The 23,929-nt window shown below is 38.2% G+C and overlaps 1 protein-coding gene across 1 annotated transcript in view; it reads right to left on the reverse strand.

The window, feature by feature from the left end:
- Positions 1-23,570, reverse strand: part of LOC126456766 (zinc finger protein 879-like) — a 375,729-nt gene extending 352,159 nt beyond the window's left edge. The window contains exon 1 of the mRNA XM_050092524.1: positions 23,359-23,570. Within this exon, the coding sequence (XP_049948481.1) occupies positions 23,359-23,481 (123 nt within the window). The 5' untranslated portion in view covers positions 23,482-23,570. The remainder of the gene's footprint in view (positions 1-23,358) is intronic.
- Positions 23,571-23,929: the final 359 nt, after the last annotated feature.

Here is a 23,929-nt window from a genome sequence, read left to right on the forward strand (position 1 = left end):
GAATCTGTTAGGAAAGCTCACACATTAAATCTGGTTTCTTCCAGATGCTGCTAAAATTGCAGCACCCTTGCACTGCTTGCAGCAGAAGAAGGTTCCTCTTGTTTGGTTGCAAGAATGAGTTGAAAGATGATTTGCTTACTGATCAATGCATTTTGATGCAGCCCAGCTTGTGGTCTTGGCTGAGGATGCTTCTTCTTACGGCACTGGTGCAGTTTTGTCGCATAAATTGACAGGCCAATTGTCTTTGCTTTGAAGCTGTTGAACTAAGCTCAATGTACTCATTTGCAAATTTAGGAAGAGGCTCTCAACATTCTCTATGGTGTCACTAAGTTTCATCAGGACCTCTTTGGCAGAAAATTTTACTTTGTGACTGACCATAAATCTCTTCAGTTTTGGTTTAGCACTTCTCAGTCAGTCCCATCTCACACAGTGCAGAAACTGCAATGATGCACGCTTCTTTTGTAAAATTACCAATATGAGATTGTGTGTCGGTCCACTACTAAGCATGCCGATGTACATACTATTTCTTGCCTTGCTGTTGGACCAGATTCCTTATTTTACAAGTCCTCTGCCTCTTGCTGCTACACTGTTGCATGAGAGACAGATGATTTGCATAACTTTCCGCTTAATCACTGCCCAGGCCACAGCAGCGGATCCTGATTTCCAGATTCTGTAGCACTACATTGCTACAGGGAAGTGATATCATGTATCGATAACACCACATGTGCATCACGACAGTGGTCATGCAGGATTCGACAGACGCAATGGAGGACACCAGCTGAGCCATCCCTCCAGCTGCTCTGAACTATGAGAGCCGTCTCCTACCAGCATAAAGGATGGTTGGCAGTAGCCACTCATCCCACTCGCACGGAAGCCTCTTTGCTATGATACTGTTGTCAGTGCTCAGCACAGTGAACCTCTTCCTCACTGATCTCATAATAGCTGGACTCCATTTCTTGCTGCCATATTTGTAATGAGTCTTGGTACAATTGGAGAAATACAAGTTAAGTACATTTCTTTTGTCGTGTTAACCTGTTTGCTAATAATTTCTGCTCCTATCCAGTTTTCCTACGACAACAATTGCAGCAGTACTCTGCAGCCCACCTCTCCTTACGTTCATGTACGAAGTCTTGCACAACACGAACATTGAGAAAAGGAACCGAGGGTAATGGAATGTATGAATGGTTCTCGTTGTTGTTGTTGTGGTCTTCAGTCCTGAGACTGGTTTGATGTAGCTCTCCATGCTAATCTATCCTGTGCAAGCTCCTTCATCTCCCAGTACCTACTGCAACCTACATCCTTCTGAATCTGCATAGTGTATTCATCTCTTGGTCTCCCTCTACGATTTTTACCCTCCACGCTGCCCTCCAATGCTAAATTTGTGATCCCTTGATGCCTCAGAACATGTCCTACTAATCGGTCCCTCCTTCTTGTCAAGTTGTGCCACAAACTTCTCTTCTCCCCAATCCTATTCAATACCTCCTCATTAGTTACGTGACCTACCCACCTAATCTTCAGCATTCTTCTGTAGCACCATATTTCGAAAGCTTCTATTCTCTTCTTGTCCAAACTAGTTATCGTCCATGTTTCACTTCCATACATGGCTACACTCCATACAAATACTTTCAGAAACGACTTCCTGACACTTAAATCTATACTCGATGTTAACAAATTTCTCTTCTTCAGAAACGCTTTCCTTCCCATTGACAGTCTACATTTTATATCCTCTCTACTTCGACCATCATCAGTTATTTTGCTCCCCAAATAGCAAAACTCCTTTACTACTTTAAGTGTCTCATTTCCTAATCTAATTCCCTCAGCATCACCCGACTTAATTCCACTACATTCCATTATCCTCATTTTGCTTTTCTTGTTGTTCATCTTATTTCCTACTTTCAAGACACTGTCCATTCTGTTCAACTGCTGTTTCAGATCCTTTGCTGTCTCTGACAGAATTACAATGTCATCGTCGAACCTCAAAGTTTTTACTTCTTCTCCATGGATTTTAATACCTACTCCGAACTTTTCTTAAGTTTCCTTTACTGCTTGCTCAATATACAGATTGAATAACATCGAGGATAGGCTACAACCCTGTCTCACTCCCTTCCCAACCACTGCTTCCCTTTCATGCCCCTCGACTCTTATAAATGCCATCTGGTTTCTGTACAAATTGTAAATAGCCTTTCACTCCCTGTATTTTACCCCTGCCACCTTTAGAATTTGAAAGAGAGTATTCCAGTCAACACTGTCAAAAGCTTTCTCTAAGTCTACAAATGCTAGAAACATAGGTTTGCCTTTCCTTAATCTTTCTTCTAAGATAAGTCGTAAGGTCAGTATTGCCTCACGTGTTCCAACATTTCTACGAATCCAAACTGATCTTCCCCAAGGTCAGCTTCTACCAGTTTTTTCATTCATCTGTAAACAATTCGTGTTAGTATTTTGCAGCTGTGACTTATTAAACTGATAGTTCGGTAATTTTCACATCTGTCAACACCTGCTTTCTTTGGGATTGGAATTATTATATTCTTCTTGAAGTCTGACGGTATTTCGCCTGTCTCGTACATCTTGCTCACCAGATGGTAGAGTTTTGTCAGGACTGGCTCTCCCAAGGCCGTCAGTAGTTCTAATGGAATGTTGTCTACACCCGGGGCATTGTTTCGACTCAGGTCTTTCAGTGCTCTGTCAAACTCTTCACGGAGTATCGTATCTCCCATTTCATCTTCATCTACATCCTCTTCCATTTCCATAATATTGTCCTCAACTACATCGCCCTTGTACAGACCCTCTATATACTCCTTCCACCTTTCTGCTTTCCCCTCTTTGCTTAGAACTGGGTTTCCATCTGAGCTCCTGATATTCTTGCAAGTGGCTCTCTTTCTCTCATTTTCCTGTAGGCTGTATCTATCTTAACCCTAGTGAGATAAGCCTCCACACCCTTACATTTGTCCTCTAGCCATCCCTGCTTAGCCATTTTGCACTTCCTGCCGATCTCATTTTTGAGACGTTTGTATTCCTTTCTGCCTGCTTCATTTACAGCATTTTTGTATTTTCTTCTTTTATCAATTAAATTCAATATTTCTTCTGTTACCCAAGGATTTCTACTAGCCCTCGTCTTTTTACCTACTTGATCTTCTGCTGCCTTCACTACTTCATCCCTCAGAGCTACCCATTCTTCTTCTGCTGTATTTCTTTCCCCCATTCCTGTCAATTGTTCCCTTATGCTCTCCCTGTAACTCTGTACAACCTCTGGTTTAGTCAGTTTATCCAGGTCCCACCTCCTTAAATTGCCACCTTTTTGCAATTTCTTCAGTTTTAATCTACAGTTCATAACCAATAGATTGTGGTCAGAGTCCACATCTGCCCCTGGAAATGTCCTACAATTTAAAACCTGGTTCCTAAATCTCTGTCTTACCATTATATAATCTGTCTGATACCTTTTAGTATCTCCAGGATTCTTCCATGTATACAACCTTCTTTTATGATTCTTGAACCAAGTGTTAGCTATGATTAAGTTATGCTCTGTGCAAAATTCTAACAGACAGCTTCCTCTTCCATTTCTTAGCCCCAATCCATATTCACATACTATGTTTCCTTCTCTCCCTTTTCCTACTGTCGAATTCCAGTCACCCATGACTATTAAATTTTCATCTCCCTTCACTACCTGAATAATTTCTTTTATCTCATCATACATTTCTTCAATTTCCTCGTCATCTGCAGAGCTAGTTGGCATATAAACTTGTACTACTGTAGTAAGCATGGGCTTTGTGTCTATCTTGGCCACAATAATGCGTTCACTATGCTGTTTGTAGTAGCTAACACGTACTCCTATTTTTTTATTCATTATTAAACCTACTCCTGCATTACCCCTATTTGATTTTGCATTTATAACCCTGTATTCACCTGACCAAAAGTCTTGTTCCTCCTGCCACCGAACTTCACTAATTCCCACTATATCTAACTGTAACCTATCCATTTCCCTTTTTAAATTTTCTAACCTACCTGCCCGATTAAGGGATCTGACAGTCCATGCTCCGAACCGTAGAACACCAGTTTTCTTTCTCCTGATAACGATGTCCTCTTGAGTAGTCCCCGCCCAGAGATCCAAATGGGGGACTATTTTACCTCCGGAATATTTTACCCAAGAGGAAGCAATCATCATTTAACCATACAGTAAAGCTGCATGCCGTCGGGAGAAATTACGGCTGTAGTTTCCCCTTGCTTTCAGCCATTCACAGTACCAGCACAGCAAGGCCGTTTTGGTTAGTGTTACAAGGCCAGATCAGTCAATTATCCAGACTGTTGCCATTGCAACTACTGAAAAGGCTGCTGCCCGTCTTCAGGAACCACACGTTTGTCTGGCCTCTCAACATTTACCCCTCCGTTGTGGTTGCACCTACGGTACGGCTATCTGTATTGTTGAGGCACGCAAGCCACCCCACCAACGGCAAGGTCCATGGTTCATGGTTATCAAAGTTTTAATTATCACCCAGAAAAATAAAGCTACACATTTAGTTTTTTGTTTGTTCGCAGGCACCTGCCTGCAGACCTGGTACAGTATCACAGCTATAGGCTAGAGTGAAAACAAAATGGTACACCTCATAGATAAAATTGAATATTGTGCAGTAATTTGTTTTCTGGATTTGAAGAGGAACAAAACTACAACAATCCTTATCAACTTGATGGAAACTGCAAGAGAGGGTACAGTGTTCAAAGAACTGTCATATGACAATCAAGATTGATAGTGGAAAAGGTGAAAATAATCCACGGATCAGTTTTCGACACACTACATGATAGTTTGAACCCGAAGACTGTCACCGCTCACCCGGTTCTGCAATGGCTCTCAACCATTTGAAAACCACCCAAAACATGGTAGCTGTGTTAGGCCAAGCTGTGGAAAGCTGTTGATTTACCACCGCCAAAGAGGCAAATATCTAACAACTACTGAACAAAGTTATGCAGAGAGTTTTGGACTGCCATGATATGCTGCTAAATCAAGGGGGAGTCAAATGAAAACTTTTTAAGTGTGAACAAAAACAACATTTTGCACCACTGTTCTGTAAGTTGGCAATTCTGTAACTAATAATGTAAGGAATGCCCTGTGGGATAGGTGAAATGTAGCCACAATACCAGTTCAAAATGGCTGTCCCACTTGTGACACGCACCATGGAAGAACAGCATTCTGTCGTACATATTCTGAGCAGGAAAGATACAAAATCTGTCAACAAATAAAGGTTCAGTAACACGATGTAGTCCATCAATGCAATGAGCATACAAGTGGAGAGGAAAGTTCAGAAATGGCAGAGCCTCTACAACACACACTCAGTGCCCAGGTTGGGCACACCACCTTGCGATACCGTTGTCTACTGCAGCAGTCAAAGCCATTGTGATGAAAAATAACTGTATGGCAGTGGATGAAATAGCTGCAAATCTGTTCACGTTAGTCATGGCTCAGAATGTCACATGATTCTTGAAGTTCTGAAAAGTGCCTGCACTACAGGTGACAAGGCAGTTCACTTCAGAACTGAAAGAGGAACGCACTGAAATCTATGCAGAACTTCTGCAATGCTTTGAAGAGGTGACAGCCTGTTCTCGAGAACTGTTCTAGGACGTGAAACCTGGGTATGCTACCACCAACCCAAAACAAAGAGATCAAGCAAGGAATTGGCACCATTCATCAACAAGATCCAAGAAGTGCCGGATGCAGCCATCTGCAGGGAAGGTTTTGCTGACACTCTTTTGGTATGAACAAAAACAATACACTTGTGTTCCACTTTTGTCCAATAACTTTTTTTAAATATTTAAGGTTTTCATTTGACTCCCCCTCATAGATTGTGCTTGCAAGGTGCCAATCCTTAGAGCAGCATACTATCAAAAGCTCTTGACAATGTTACTGTCAAGATGAAGAATTGCTGAACCCTCACAGACAGGCGAATGAAATTAGGTGACAATGAGGGAATTACATTATTAATAGACACCGAGTCACGTGCTGTCCGTGATTGTAATTTCTAAGTCTATGCCGTCTTCAGTCACAATATTTTTGATTCCTAATTACTTTCAAATGAATTCAGAGCTATAACTCCACTTTCAAGGACTGTATAGATATACAGAAGAAGAACATTATGTGATCAAATGCAGGTGAGAAACTGAAGAATTATGTCTACACAGTCCTTGACAATGTAGTTGTACCTATGAAATACATTGGACATCAGGAAATGAAAATATTGTTATTAAAGATGGAATATTATTATTAAAATATATCCGTAACATATGAGGAAATTAGATTTTTAACATCTGCTGCAAACTCAAGTGTGCAGACATCATTTCTGAAAGTATTTGTGTGGAATGTAGTCTTACACTGAAGTTGAACACAAACACACACAAAAGGAGAATAAAAGCTTTTGTATCAGTTTATTAATGAAGAGGTACTGAATCAAATCAGAAACAAAAGAATTTTACGGCACAACCTGAGTAAAAGAAGGAATTGCTTGCAAGTACGTACTGTGAGGCAAGGAATCATCAATCTGGTATTAGAGGAAAGTGAGGAAGGCAAAAATTATAGAGGGGAAACAAAGCTTGTCTACAGCAAGCAAATTGATACGCATTTGGGTTACAGCAGTTATGAACGGAGAAAACAGCTTGCACAAGATGGGCAAGTGTAGGGTGCTGCATCTCACAACAACCATAAAAGAGATACAAATGCCAGAACAAAAACCACAGAGATCATATGCCTATGAAGACCCAAGGGGGCTGTTCTACTCCAATCCTGTCATGTGCTTACCCTAATCCATCAGAGGCAGGGTCACCCATGAAGGCAGCCCTGTCATATACCAATTCTGCTGCAATCACTTCACAGTTTTTTATACCGGCACAACAACTGACCGGCTCTCCACCAGAATGAACAGCCACCATCAAATTGTGGCTGGGAATAAAGTGAAGAGACTTGAACTGAAACCAGTGTTCTGATCCATCTCCAAGATAAGAGAGATGTTACACCCTGTTAAAGACAACATAGTTTCTGGCATGTATGGTGTTGTGAATGTGGTAGTATATTACATAGGTTCAAATCATTTGCACTATTGCTGATCACTGTGCACAGCTTTCACAACATATCAAACAAAGGAAGCTTGAAAAACCGGCCATGGCTGAACATTGTCTAGGAAATGGGCATAAAATATAATTTGAAAAAACAGTATTATATCTTTATCTTCCCCTATAATTTTTACCCATTGTGGCTCCTTGTATGCTCATATGTTGATATATGTTCTATCGTCCACTCCCCTACCTCTAGTCAGTGTTTTCCGTGTTTTCTTTTCCTTTCTAATTCTGTGGAGGAACTCCGCCTTTATTATTTTATTGGTTCACATAATTTTCATCATCAATTTGTATCACCATCTCAAATGCTCTGATCCTTTTCTTTTCCAGTTTTCCCCCACTCCGTGTTCACTTCCATACAATGCTGTGTTTGAGACGTATATTCTCAGAGATTGTGTCCTCAAATTGAGTTCTGTGTTTTAGCAAGGAATGCTCTCTTTTTTTGCCATTGCTACTCTGTTTCTGTTTGCTTCACCCATCTGGTATTATTTGCTTCTGACATAGCAGAATTCCTTCATTTGGTCTTCTGTGTACTCTTCCCTTTCGATGTCAAGTTTGTCGCTAATCTGATTTCTGCTGCTCCTCGTTACTTCTGTCTTTGGTTTATTGTCAGATCCTGTTCTGTGCTTAGTAGATGGTCCTTTTCATTCAGTAGTCCAGTAATTCTTTCTCATTTTCACAGAGGATAGCAATGTCATCAGCAAAACTTATCATTGATATTCTTTCACTCCGAACTTTAATCCCAATTTTGAACTTTTCCCCATCATAGCTTCGTTGTTGCACATGTTGAACTGCAGGGGATAAAGACTGCATCCTTGTCTTCTGCCCTTTTAAGTCTGAGCACTTCTTTCTTGGTCTTCCAGTCTTATTGCTCCCTCTCAGTGTTTGTAAATATTGTGTTTTACCCATTTTTTTTCTTTAGCTTATACCTAAATTTATAATAATTTCTAACATCTCACACCATTTTACGTTGGCAGTTATTTATTTATTTGTTTTGTTGTTTTCTCCAGAAAATCTGCCAATATGCCTGACTTTTTCTTAAGTCTGGCCTCCATCCTCAAGTACTACTACTTGCTTGATTCCTTTTCTTTCCCTAAGACCAAACTTACTTAATAGATCCTCAGTTTTAGTAATTGAGGAGTAAAGGAGACAACTCTCCAAATAGCAGAAGCAATGTGCCATTGAGAGGCAGAGGTGGGAAGAGGCAGAAAGAGGCAGGAAGAGGGGTTGGGGCTGGACGGGTAGTAGCTCGGATGGAGGCAGCAGATGTGTTGGCTAGGAATGCAGGAGAGAGGGGTGGCAGGTGCACGGGCACTGGAGCTGGTGAGCTGCAGTGCGTGAAGGAGGTGACGTGGAAGTGTGGATTGGGAACGGGGTGGCAGGACAGAGGAAGAGGAAACTGTTGACCAGAGGGTGTGGGGACAGTGGGTCAGTGAAGACTGAGGCGAGGATTATTACAGGAGCAAAGGATGTGCTGCAAGCGTAACTCCCATCTATATAGCTCGGAAAAGCTGGTGCTCTAGGAGAGGATCCGGATGGTGTGAAGCCCAAATTCGAGCATGTTGTGCTTGGCAGCCTGTTGTACCACTGTTTCATTTTGAGAGTAGCAGCTATCGTTGAATATAGCATACGTGGCCTGTTTATGACCCATTGACGCCAAGGCTTTATTTACAAAGTCTAAGACTGCAATTTCTGTGGACCCACATTTCCAGAAAACATGCTGTGAGTTTTCTTCTATTAAAATGAACCAATCTTTTATAAAATATTTGTTTCAATATTTTACAGAAGGCATACTGCAGAGAAAATGGAGAAAAGATCCATAATTTTGTACCTATGCTCTTTGCCCCCTTTCAAACAGTAATTTCCCCTTTGTTATTTTTAATTTTTCGGGAGAGACAGCGGAAGACAGTGAATAATCATATATATTAACAAAAAGCTTAACAAATTTCTTTGAAATATAATCTGGGAAGTTATCAGTACTAGTTGAAAATTTTGATTTTAGTACTGCAGTAACATTTGATGCTTCTTTCTCATCTGTTGGATATGAAAAAATGCTCTCATTTAAACAATTTGTAGTGTGTTCTTTTGAGGTATTTTGTGAATGCATTTTTGTAAGATTTTCTGCTAATTTTGTAAATAATAATTAAATTTATAAGCAACTTTGTATGGGCCTGATAGTTTGTGTGAGTTTTCCAGTAGTTTATATTGTGGTACTCTTCACAAGTTTTTCATGTTTCTTTTCTTAGTGTCCCATATCGCTTATTTTTGTTTGGCACCTTTTTCAAATTCTCATTTGTCAGTTTCTTAGATATATTAATAACTTTGTTTGGGACCTACTTTTGTGTCTCCAAAATTAAGCATCAAAATCAGGTGGTCTTTCTGTTTGTTTTGATATTTCAAATGGAAATCTCTTAGGCGATAACTCTAAGTCTGGTGTTAATTTTCAGTTTTTAACTTTTTTTTCCTCTTGAGAGGGAGAGGAGTGGGGAGGGGAGGGGGGAGGGTAATACCAGAATATGTTAACGGGTGCATTACACTTTTTGTTGGTGTCTCTGATGTTATAAATTTCTTCCCATGTTCCCATAGCTAGGAAGTACAGAAAATAATTTGTATTTTTTTCATTGTAACTCTTATCTACAATTGATATAGGCAGATTTGTAACCTCAAGATCATGTTTCAGTTCCAGAGAACTTTGTGAAGGAAAACACTGTCCACTGCAGGCTGCAAATTTTTTCAATTTTTACTGCTATTGGCAAATTTTGACTGAAGTCATTATTGAGCATGTACATAGTACCTCTATGCAACATGCAATAGGGGATGTGCCTTGCTTATGGATGAAACAAGTGTCGAAGTTACATTTCATTTATGATAAAATATGGTTTTTCGATTAATGCACAACTTCATATCTAAGCTGTATTCTACATGGTTCTTCCACATTTTTTACAATCTTTGTTTGTATTTGATACAGATTGTGCCCATGTTAATGTGCAGATCAACATATGAACTGATGGATTAATTTACACACAGATACTATGTATCTGCCCAACAATGACTTTACAGTCAAAGTTGACTAAGAGCAGCAAATAAACAGAAAACTTTGTAGCCTACAATGCAAAAGGTTTGCTCCCGCAAAATACACCGAGGCTACGGACCCACAAACAAACGAGATTGCCCAGATAAATCATTAGTGCATTCTGATCCCCGGAGTCTGTATTAAAAAATCTGTGTATTGTATTTACGGAGTAGATTTGCAAATACAGAAGGACTGCGATAATCCAGCACTCGATAATCCAGCAGGCCTGATTGTCCGGCAAGCATCAGAAGTTTGTGTGTATTTTTAGTTTGGCCTCATTGGTTGTACGCTCAACGCCTTTAAGAAACATCTGTATCCACTAATGAACTGAGTGAATTTTCAGTGGAAGAAGCTGGCATATGGATTGACATTGACAAAAATGTAGCCATCATAGAAGAGCTGACTGTCGATGTGGATCTTACAAGCTTTTTCATTGCACTGAAGGCACCAGAAACTGTCAATGACACAGACACCTACAACTCACATCTCTTGCACTGAGGCTTCTGACGTTGTAAATATACACATCATACAAAATAATTCTTGTCAAAAAGAACTCAATCCAAGAAATGTGTTAGCATTTCTCCAGTGTTCCAGTGTGCTCAGAAGAAAATCTCAGCTGAACTTGAGATGGTATAAGTACATCTCTGATGGCTTGCAGTGCAACTGTGAAGCGCTAAAGGTTGCAGGTGAAAATACTAGCCATTTACAGAGCTGTGACAACACTGAGGCAATGCCACGGAGATGTTTACAGAATCATGGTTCATTACTGGTTGAGGTAAGCCTGCAAAGCTGCCATGCCCAGCCCATTGCAACTGTCAAGAATCAACTTACACTGACTGAGCTATATACTATCACTGGTAGATACCAGTCTGACATAATCCACATGCTCGACAATGTCAGATATCTGTGCTATTCTGAAAGTCAGTGATTCCAATTAAACTGAACCAAATTCTTGCTAACAATTTTTATTAATTATCTTCTTGCTGATCTCTTCACATCAGTCATGCTTATTTTATTTCATAACAGGCATAAAAAGGGTTATTTATGTAAATTGAACTTCTGGAAAACTTTGAGCCTTAAACTGTTTTAAACAGCAGTGCAATATTCAATTTTTAATTCATTTTTGTCTTTACAGAAAAGTAATACATACTTCTAATTTTTTATAGTGGGTGATTTCATCTCAAATCATACAGGTCATGTCAACTCATGGTCATGAACTTCCCTGGAAAAAATATACATTAGACCTCTACATCATAAGTGTTAAGAAATAAAATATTTTCATTTTATCTTAATTTTTGTAAATGGTATACGCCTTTGAAAATTGGACATTTTGTAAATAATTCTTAAAACCGTAGAGGAAAAAAAAAACCTACTAAACCAAAAGTACTGGAGACGTGGTAGAAGTTTTGCATTAAAGCTCCCTTTTTGTGTGTTGAAATTTAGTTGATACCTGCACTCTTATGGTCTTCCTTTTACTTACAAATTTAAAACAAAAATACAAAATATAAGTTAGTTTTTCCACTTAAAAAAAGATTTTTTTCCAAATTGGAAAGTCACACAATGCTATCTTTTCTGTCATATTACCAGATACTAGTGATGTAATTAAACAGTATCTTCTCTGCTCCAACTATCTGTATTTATGTAAATGTTTATTATTAAAAATGTAAAAAATTGCATTTTTATGAGATTTTATTAATTATTTACTTGAAAACCCTCGTCTGAAAAATTCTGAGAATTGGATAAACTACTATTTGGTTAATATGTTTGTAATCAGTGCAAACACAATGGGCAATATTTTCTGTACAAAGTGTTAAAATTTTTTCAATATTCTGCATATTTTGCATCACTGAATTTCTAGTGTAAAATATGCATGTTGACAACTCTCTTTGCAGTGCTCTTCTGTTTACAACAAATGAGTGAGAACTTTCACATAAACCATTCTGCATCGAGTTTTGTATTTGGTTTGAACTTTTTGTAAGATACAATGTCAGTGAGGGAATACAATAGTGAAACAGTCAACTGTATGCACTATAAAAAAAAATAATAAAATAAAATAAAGACACCAGAAGTTGGTTTTAAGAAAAGTGAAAAACACTTCAGAATTGTTGGAAATCTTTCACAGGTATTGCAGAAATATCTTGGTCTTCAAATAATGGTATCAGCATCACATCCATTGTGCAGGAATTGCTACACTTACTACAAAAAGAAATTTAGCGACAACCCACCTGAACAATCACCATCACCTGAGTGTGAAACTGAAGAAGACAGTACAGGTGTTTGTTTATATTCTTGGGTGTGAAGTTGTTGGGGAATTAAGTATTAGCATTTCTGCTGTAGCCCCTACTATATCCCTCCTTAAACGTCCAGGAAAGGTAAGAAGCACAAGGCGAAAACAATACGTAAAAAGAAAAGTGGAAGAAATTGAAAAAAGTTTTACACAAGCATCATTTTCAAAACTTTGTAAAGTGTACAAATGTAGATGTACTTCATGCAGAACCTAACGTTAGTGATGTGTGCACGAAATGCTATCTCAGCAGCCACCTAAACTGAAAAGGCACAGTTGCCGACACTGATACCAGGTAATCACTCTAAGCAGCAGATAAACAAATACATACCCACCTCCTTGCATTATTCGATTTCAAAAGCTTGGAAAATAAACAATGGGAAAGGCATTTGGACATGCCCAGATTCTTCATGTGGGTATCTGTTGCCAGATGATACGCTTACTGTTGCTCTGGAATATTATCTAAAGATTGCAGCAGGAAAAGTCCTAACCAGGCTGATGTTATCACTGTGAAAAAGTTGAAGAGGTAAAAAGATATATGACAAGATCAATAAGGGATATATCCTAATGAAAAAGGAGAACCCAAATTTACAAATTGGCCTCACAAAATGCTACTCCTTATGAGCAAAATGTGTAAAATGTCAGCCACTGAAAGAAGCATGCATATGTATTTACTGCACCAATTTAACACTTGTTTGTTTCGCCATAAGCAGTGTCACAGGAAAGAAGTACACAGAGATGGACCTGATGCTTTTCTGTGTATGTGAAGAGATGCAGGAGTGTGCAATGTGTTCTGATGCTGAAGTGATGACTGCTGAAGCATTACATCTTCAGGTGACATAACCTATGCATTTTGAGAGGGAGGAGAGTTGGTGAAGAAGACAGTAGAGCCAGAGAAGTATGTTACAGAGGTTGGGCATTGGGTCATGAAAGCAACATCCCAGAATACTGACACATTAGCTCTTCATTTCGACTTTGCTGAGAACTGGTCTATTGCTTGGCAGAACAAAATTCAAAGTTACCACTGACACACATCACAGGTATCAATGTTCACACGTGTTCTAACTTCCTTGGAACATTGGGTGTTCCACACAGTTCAATCGTGGGTCCCCTTCTGTTCTTGATATAAATGAACGATCTCCCTTCTTATCTGAAACAGGAAGCTGAACTGACACTGTTTGCTGATGATACAAGCATCATTATTAATCCAGTAAAAGAAACTCCAATTGCAAATGATACAAATAAGGTCTTTGGAAAAGTCATTAATTGATTTTCTGCATATGGGTTTCCTCTAAACTTTGAAAAAACACTGTACATATCCAATTTTCTGCTGCAAAAAGTAGAGTTCCTTCAATAAATACAACACATCAACAGAAATCAGTAGACAGAGTGTGGTGTCACAGCCAGACACCACACTTGCTAGGTGGTAGCCTTTAAATCGGCCGCGGTCCGTTAGTATACGTCGGACCCGCGTGTCGCCTCTGTCAGTGATTGCAGACCGAGCGCCGCCACACGGCAGGTCTAAAGAGACTTCCTAGCACTCGCCCCAGTTGTACAGCCGACGTTGCTAGGAATGGTTCACTGACAAATACGCTCTCATTTGCCGAGACGATAGTTAGCATAGCCTTCAGCTACGTCATTTGCTACGACCTAGCAAGGCGCCATTACCAGTTTATATTGAGATTGTAATTATGTATCATCAAGAGCGATGTTCTCCAATTATGGATTAAAGTTAAGTATTCCAGAAGCTATGTACTATTTTTGGCTACTATTAATTCCCTTAACTGTTCCAGACCTCACTCCAGTCTGCGCGAGCTAAACGCGTGCCTTTCGGCTACCTCCTAGTGGCTTGGCTGTCTTGCCAAGTCACTACATAGAGCATACTAAGTTTTTGGGTGTACATATAGATGAGAACCTTAATTGGAAAATTCATATTTTGGATCTTCTAAAGCGACTAGGTTCAGCAACGTTCGCAATCAGAATAATTGCCAATTTTGAGGATATAGAAATTAGTAAGCTAACATACTTTGCATACTTTCACTCTCTGATGTCATGCGAAATAATATTTTGGGGTAACTCAACATTTAGACAAAAAGTATTCACTGCTCAAAAGAAAGTGGTTAGAATAGTGTGTGGGGTTCATAGCCACACATCTTGTTGGCATCTTTTTAAAAGTTTGGCAATTCCTACAACAGCCTCACAGTACATTTACTCACTAATGAAATTTATTCTCAACAACATGGACCAGTTTAAAAACAACAGTGACATTCAAGATTATAATAGCAGAAAAAAGAAAGACTTACACTATCCTTTACTCAAGCTATCTTTGGCACATAAAGGCGTAAAATATGCTGCGGTAAAAATTTTCGACAAATTACCAGATGAAATAAAATGTCTGACAGACAGCAGTAATAGCTTCAAAAATGAACTGAAATCATATCTCCTTGACAACTCCTTCTATACCATAGATGAATTCTTGAATAGGGGAATAAATAAATCTATAAATACAGGACATTCATTTTGTGCCATTTAAGGGAATCGTGCATTTCTTGTGCACTTGACACGTTTCACATCATAACGGTTACCATACCGTGCGATTGATCAATGGAACACGCAACTACCTAACTTATTAACTAACTAACTAACTCTTTTGCTATTGTCAGTGATGATCCCATTCATGACAGTGCAATGACATATCATCTGGAGGCCATGCTTATGAAGGTACATTAAGGGAATTCTATTCAAAAAAAGAGAGAAGAGTGGTCTGCTATGAAGCCTGTGGTAGGAATTCAATCAAGTCACTACTGGGTTGTATCCCAGAGTGGCAATTACATTCCAAAAACAGTTCTCCACAAAATGCATCCTGTTACTGTGTGTGAAATGCAGAGACCACAGTATACATTAGATGACTTTGTATTGAGCGAGTTCATTTCTTGTTTGTATGACAATCAGTGGTGGGTGGGGCAGATAATAGGTGTCTCTCATGAGCTGCAAGACATAATCGTCTCCTTTATGACACCTCATGGTCTTGCTTAATGTTTTCATGTGTCCATCATCAAAAGATCAGTGTGCAGTTCCCATTTCTCAACCACTGCTCTTGTGCACAAATTCAGCTCATCTATACGAGTTCAATGAGAAGCAGATGAAAAAACAAATGAACTCTTTTCAATAGTACAGTGTTGATTGTTACATTGTTGGATATTTTAATTCATGCAAAGTCATGAAGAAATGTAATTATGACAGAAGACAATAATAATTTGTGAATAGTATCATAAAAAATGGGTATACATTTAATTATATCTCATTTTTGTTATAAAATGCTTTTGAATGAAATTGTGAATTGTTTTCCCACTCACTTCTAATGTTATAAAGTAGTTATTTTGATTCAGAAATACCACTATTGCATGACATTCGCTTAAAACCAGTGATCAATTTAAATATGTAAGGGTCCATGATTTTTTTACCTTGAGAGTAGAGCTAGGCCTACCTAAAAAATTTCTCACATTTTGTACAGACAAGCATTGCCCACTCCGGCTTACATTCCCTAAGTACAATGACCAACTAACATACCATGAAATTTTTATAACATTTAGGATGGGGACTTTGGAGAAAATAATTTCTAAATAACCAACTTTATGTGCAAATATTGTGATAGTTTAAGAATTTCATGCATTAATGTCACAGATGACAGTTGGCAACCCTTCCACTTTATCATTTGTCAAGACAGTTAACATCCTGTGACTATTCATATTTTCGAAACATAATTTTGAAATTCACAATATGTTACAAATTTTCGTAGTTTATTTTCCCCAAAAAAGGAAAAAAGCTCAGAGGTATGCATTCATGTCTCATAGAACTGGGAATAAATAAATTCAAATCTCTATCACTTTTGATTTCTCTATGACAATTTTTCAATTTCCCTTTTCATTACAGCATTTTCACAAATGCTCTCATTTGGAGAAGTCTGTAGCATCTTAACAAATCATCAGAAAATGAAAATATTGTAGTTTTGGAGAAGTGTCATGTGGAACTTCACCATATACTTTACCAGCTAACTTTGAAATAGTGATGTGATACATTCACTCTTGACCTATACTATTTAAGATGAAATCACCCTAGTGTAATTTCTGCTGTTGTGTTTAATAAATAATAGATACTTGTTTTTTACCTTAAACCAGGCTTTTAAAAATGACCTGGATAATCTGGTATATTTGATAATCCCACAGTTACAGAACCCCGAGCACATAATCGAGATCTTACTGTATTTGTTTGACACTGATATTGCTGTTACTCGTGCTGCTGCCGACGCTGTTATAGGTTTTAAATTAAATGTTTTTTTAAAAAAAGTTCAAAACATCAGTTTTTGTTTTGTATTGATACTTTTAGGAAGTTAAAATTAATATCCACACACATAATTAGTTTTTTGCATCTTTTTGTGAACATGTAAAGGGAAATTTTCAAACTTTTTAGCAGGGTAGACATATTGCCTATTGGTGCTCTATACACATCAACAGTAGCTGCTTCTAGACTACTGATTTAACTCTAGGTATCTCTGAAGGTCTTCGTTTGGGTTTGTATTTTGGGAATTGAAGAAGTGTAAATTTACACTACTTTTTACATCTATACAGCTTCCTACATGGATGTTCATAGTTTTGCAGGAATAGCAATCTGACACAACATTTTTTAGGGGATCACCTTGGGAGGCCGCAGCCTAGGCTGCTCGCTCTCATGTTGCATACAGCCTTCTCACAGAGCAGACGGCTTACAGTTTAGGCTGTCTGCCTCTGACTCTGTTCTTTTTGACCGGCCACCAGGTATCATTTCCTCTTTCCTGCTATTCCTTTATACACTACAGTCACCTGGTTTGGTAGATGCCCTCACAGTCTGGCCTGGACGAGACCTTAGGCAACATGAACTTTCAAAATATGATCATCATTGTTTTTATTTCAACCTTTCACTTCAAAACTCCCTTCAGATGCCTGCATTTTCATTCATCCTAATTTTGCTCCAATATACACCCATACATTATCAAGAGGAAAACAACAGGCTTATGTACCAACTGTAGAAACAGAACATTACATACAGTGTGCCCTACGGTTGTATTCTAGCTCCAATCTAATTCCTGCTGTTTATTAGTAATGTAAGTCATCAACTTCATTCAAAAAATGTATAAAATTTACCTCTGACACCCAGAGTGCATATGAACTGGAGAATAAAATCAAACTATCAGTGTAACACATCACTGACCGATTCTCCAGAAACAGTCTACGCATAAAGGCAGAAAAGGTAGTAATTGTGCATTTACATACTGCACTAAGAATGCGCCCTCTTAAGTCCTAACGTCACACTATCTGAAAGTCTGTAAACAGCACAAAATTTTTCAGGGTACTGATCTGAGAAAATCCAAAGTGCAAGCATATAAGCTGCATCAATACAAAATTAAGTACCATTTACTATTGTATCATAATAGTTATGCATGGCACAACAAACGATAAAAAAGCACATGTGGAATCGCTACTGAGGCAATGGGGTTAGCTCACCTGCCAGAAGATGTTACTTTATGGTCCAAAAAGGAATTGGAAAACCTACAGAAATGAAACTACTTCATACAAGCCTCTACTTAAGAGCTTGCAAATTTTATCACTACCTTCTTTACATATTCTAGAAGTTACATGTTCCATTGAGAAAATAATGTACACTGAAGACCAACTAGTGAAACAGGTCGTAAGTGTGACAGGAAATGGAACTACATACTGAATATGCCAAAACACAAAAAATGTAAGGAATTTTAAATTGGCTAAAAAACAATGTCTTTTACATAAATTGTACTGTAGTGTTGATGAATATATTAGTATATATCCTAGACTAATACAGGACGTCCCAAGAAGAATGGTCAATATTCACGGATATGACAGGAATGATCATTTGACGCAAAAAAGGCTAGTGAACATGGGCTCTTAAGTGCGTACCTTGCGAACTGTGAGCCCTACTTAATCTTCGATACTGTGGAACAAATCTCTTTAATGCGTACGTTAAGAGCTATGAGCACTTTTCCATCCACACTGCTCTAAAACACATCTCTTCTACTGAATGACTTTCCACATTTTCTTTTTTTGGCCCACACTAACATCTCTCTGAACATGGAAAGCAAAGATCTTCCAATAGAAGAGATTTTGGCTCACAGCTGCTAAGGTATGCATTTCAGAGCCCATGTTTACTAGACTTTTTGCTTTGAATGATTGATTTTGCTATATCACATTCATCCTGGGACATGCTGTATAGATGAAATAGATATATTAATTTTGATCTGTTGATATTCCAATATGCAAATTTTCTCTTGTGTGCTGTAAGAAATTTGAACATTAAGTACACTGGCTACTGAAAAGCATATGGTTGTCTCAGTAATGTCTTACTTTTGAATTTCTTTTTCTGATGTTGTATTTTAGAAATCTTGTGTATCTACAGTGGTTAACACTGTAAACTTATAATATGTTGAATGATTTTGCTGTTATACTGTCATGCACTCAATATCATTTGTACAATGACATGGATGTTAAAGACATAAATATCATCCAAAACATTTTCTCATACTATCATTGCCATTGTATACTGACTTGTCCTATTTCTAATTCTAGCCATGTACAGAAAAGATGAAAACGAATAATAAATAAAAACTTAAAAATAAGGCTTCTAAGGGAGAAAAGTGTAGAGATAAATTATGCAAATGTTAAAAAGATAGCATCTAAATGTTTTTCTGAATGGCTCTGAGCACTATGGGACTTAACATTTATGGTCATCAGTCCCCTAGAACTTAGAACTACTTAAACCTAACTAACCTAAGGACATCACACAACACCCAGTCATCACGAGGCAGGGAAAATCCATGACCCCGCCGGGAATCGAACCCGGGAACCCGGGCGTGGGAAGCAAGAACGCTACTGCACGACCACGAGCTGCGGACTGTTTTTCTGATGTTTGCTTCTAGATCAGATGAACTTCAGCAACTAATGGCAAAGTTAGTAGGACAATTTGGTAAGTTGGCTTGAAACGTTATGCTGGTATAACCAAAATAATTTAGAATCAACACGCTTAAAATAAAATTGAGCTGGTACACATTGACAATGGAGTCACAGAATCAGTTGACTGATTTCTGTATTTAGAGCAACTAAAGACAGTGATTAGATCGATAAAATGAACAATTTAAAAAAGAAAGAAAACAAACCAAAAGAATAAAAATGGTGTGGAGAACTTTTGAGAAACAAAACAAGCAAATTTTCTAAACCATTACTCCAACGTGTGAGGAAATAGAAAGCTTGCAGTCAGTGTATATTACCAGTTTACAGCACTAAGATGTGAGCTTATAATGCAAGAATCATCTGCAAACTGAAGCTTGGTCAGCAACATGGATGTTGGGAATGACTACAAGAACCAAAAAACAAACAATTGGTCACGAGACAGACAGGACGTAAATAAGATGCAATAGTGGTGTCTAGGGTATGCAGCCAGGCAAATTTATTGTTGTAGTTAGAATAAAGTCTGTAAAATAAGAAAAGGCTGGGAAAACAATGTAAAAAAGTGGTAAGACAATTTTTGAAACCATGCAGGAACAGCACATGGCACGGACACAACTTTACCCAGCACCAGATGATGACAGTGGGTTATGGTTGTATCAAAAGATACATTTTTGTTTTCCCAAATACAATAAAAATCCAGTGAAATAGTTTGTGCATGTTCTATTTTGATGCACATTTGTTATATGCTGAAAAAATTCTAGTGAGTAAACCATTGCCATAGTCATTAAATATCTTACAAATCATAACACACATAACTTTAAAACATGCTTTGTTGCCACAGGTTTCCAAGTGTTCTTCCTAATGCGAGTAGAAAAGTTAAATTTACAATGTTTGTATAACCATGACAATATTTCTCTCATTCTCTTGAGTCATGTTCCTTTTCTCCTTTCAATCTTTTCATTATTATTTTTTCTACCCTGTTTGGTCCCATCACTCTGTCTGCTCCAATGAGGCCAGTGTCAGAAGCTTTTCAGGAAACTGACCATTGACCCTCTAGACAAAAAATGTAAAATATTTTACCTAACCAGTGAAAAAGACTAACTGTTCTTTGATTAAACAACTATCAACCAATCACTGAAAACAGTCACAAACATTAAATTGCTTAGCAATATAAATCTGGGGCAGTTTAAGGGGGGCAACCAAGTGAAACCAATAGCAGGAGTGGCAAAACTACACTGAGATTCACTGAAATAATACTAAAGAGTGAGGTAGCTTAGAAAACCCTCATTCATTTGATTTATGAGTCAATCTATATAAACAGATGGCAGTAATATCGCTCACACAAGGCATAAAAGGGCAGGGCATTGGCAGAGCCGTAATTTGTACTCAGGAAATTCATGTGAAAAGGTGTTCAACAAGACAGGAATTAACAGACATTGAACATGGAATGTTAGTTGGAGCTAGATGCATGGGAAATTGTTAGGAAATTCCATATTATGAGCTCCACAGTGCCAGGAGCATGTCGAGAATATCAGATTTCAGAAATTACAACTGATCATAAACAACATAGTGGCCAACGGCCTTCATTTAATGACTGAGAGCAGCAGTGACTGTGTAGATTTGTCAGTACTAAAAGAGAAGCAACACTGTGTGAAATAAGTGCTGAATTCAATGTGGGACATATGAAAGACATATTCGTTAGCACAGTGCGGTGAAATCTGGTGTTAGTTGGCTACAGCAGCAAACAACTGGAGCAAGTGCCTTTGCTAACAGCACATCATCACCTGCGGCACCTCTCCTGGGCTACTAACTTTATCGCTTGGACCCTAGATGAATGGAAAACTGTGGCCTGGTCAGATGAGCCCCAATTTCAGTTGGTAAAAGCTGATGATAAGATTCGAGTGTGGTGCAGACCACAGGAAGCCATGAAGCAAGTTACCAACAAGGCACTGTGCAAGCTGGAAGTGTGTCCATAATGGTGTGTTTACATGGAATGGACTGAGTCCTCTGTTTCAACTGACCCAATCATTGACTGGAGATGCTTAAGTTCGGCTACTCGGAAACCATTTACTGCAAAATAACGATGGGATTCCAGAATGAGATTTTCACTCTGCAGCAGAGCACTTGTTTTGGAGGGAGGGAAGAATTGTCATATAGAGAATGAAACGGTTAATTAGTTAAACTGTTAAAGACACACCCCTTCACATTTGCAAAGCTAGCTATCACTAAATTACACTATTCTTCTTTGGATTTTACACAGTCCTTTCTGAAACACATGCAGCCTTTAATTCAGCATTCCACATGGCATTCTCTTGTTTTCAGGTAAACAAGACAGGATGTATACAGATGTACATTACTTTCTTGCAACGAGTACAGCATGAATTGGTTGGCATTCCACATAGAAGTTACTGACTGAGGGGTTGGGTTGGGTGGTTGGGGGAGGAGACCAGACACCGAGCTCATCGGATTAGGGAAGGACGGGGAAGGAAGTTGGGCATACCCTTTCAAAGGAACCATCCTGGAATTTGCCTGAAGCGATTTAGGGAAATCACGGAAAACCTAAATCAGGATGTTCAGACGCAGGATTGAACTGTCGTCCTCCCGAATGCAAGTTACTGACTGACCACACTGATCCCACACACATGCACATTATTACTTACAATTCAGAGCACTCATATATTGGGAACATTTATGGCTACTTTGCCTAAAATGACAGAATTGATAAGGCAGGAGAAAGGACACAAATATTTCCTCCTTTAACCTTTCCTTCACTGAACCATTGAAGATCAGTCTAATATTAGAGGTGCGAATTCAATGGTTAGTTACTCTTTGTGTGTAGCATCAAATCAAGCAGCAACATTATATGTTAGTTTCATTAGAGTATAATGTGTTCCAGCAAGCAAAATAATAACTGAATAAATTGTACTAGACAAAAAATTCATGTTAACAAAAATCAAAATGTAATCTTCGTCTGCCTGTCACTCAGGTCATTTAATGCACATGTGCCCAAACTGTACGTGAACAACAAAGTGGAAGGAAACCACTACAAAAAAATAATAAAAAAAGCTATTTTCTAGAAAAGCCACAAATTTTGCTACAGAATACATGAAGCTATTAACATTTATCACAAAGGTATTTTAAAATTTCACACGATAGGCTACACCGGTGGCTTTTTTTAAAAAAAAACAGCACTGTTGTCTCCCCCTCAGCACATCTCCAATTGCTGGTAACAGTCACCAGGAAGAAGAAGTTAAATGACTGTCTTGATAACAGTTCGGCATCATTTGATATTTCGACACATGTGGAGACACACAGCAACAAAAGTGCCTCAAGTTAAACGAATAATATTTGCACGCTGTTATTACTATATCCCCGAATCTTCTCAAACTATAGTACTCATATAAAATTTCTGCTTATTAATAATATCATTTTAGCCTGTCACAAAATTTAAACTCCAGGAGCTATAGGGCTTTTATTTAAAAAATAAAACACATGGTCGTTTTGCGAGTTCTTTGAATACTGGGCCTCCGAATGCATATTTGGGGAATAGGACCTGTAGAAAATGTTTAGGAATCCATCTTCATTTAATTGTTTTCTTTGTGGATGGTTACACGAAAAAAACTTTGTATCATCGCGCCAGCAAGTTTTAACTATTTCTACAGAAAAATTAAGTAAGTGTGTAGATGACATGTTCGATGATACTACAAGGTTAGTATCAGTTTAGTATTAGTAAGAGCATTCTTTTCGGCTTCACGGAGGCGACAGACGCATCAACTACAGCTCCATAACAGACAGTGCAGCTCACTGATTGCAAAGAAACAAGAGTTAACAAAATGATACAGCGGTCACCATTGTATTTTACCACTTATTATACATTTTTTCTCTCAAATGCATACCCAAATCTGCAGACACTGAATAATCTTTGTTGCAAGATTCAATTTCTGGCCTTCTTCTTCGTAAATTCTGATGGAGCCTTCCCTTTCTCTTGCGCACAGGCGACAAAGTTTATTGCTTATCATTTCTACATTCGCCACTCTAGCCGCACTACGTCACTCTATACACATTACACTTGTTTATAAACAAAGTCTCAAACTACCGAACACTTCTGTCCCACACCAAACACAAAAAAGGCATATCTTTCTAAGTACCAACGCCGATAATAGAGGGCAGCACAAGCTATTAACACAGAACACCAAGGCAATCAATAGTAGCGTATAGTATTATTAAAGGATACGGTTATTCCAGTTAATGAATATCTTTCATGTGTAACTAATTTGGCAGCTCTGCCCTAAATGAACATTACTTTTTAATAATGTATTTTAAACACAATTTTTTGCAAAAAAAAAGTGTTGTGTCTAATAATTTAATTGTCGTGCATCCTAAATTACGGGTTTCGGCGCTTGGTTTTCACATACTTATACGCTATGACTTTTCACGTTGCAACTGATAATCGTCTTCGTTATGAAG

This window comes from Schistocerca serialis, chromosome 2, assembly GCF_023864345.2.
Source record: "Schistocerca serialis cubense isolate TAMUIC-IGC-003099 chromosome 2, iqSchSeri2.2, whole genome shotgun sequence".
Taxonomy (NCBI): Eukaryota; Metazoa; Arthropoda; class Insecta; order Orthoptera; family Acrididae; genus Schistocerca; species Schistocerca serialis.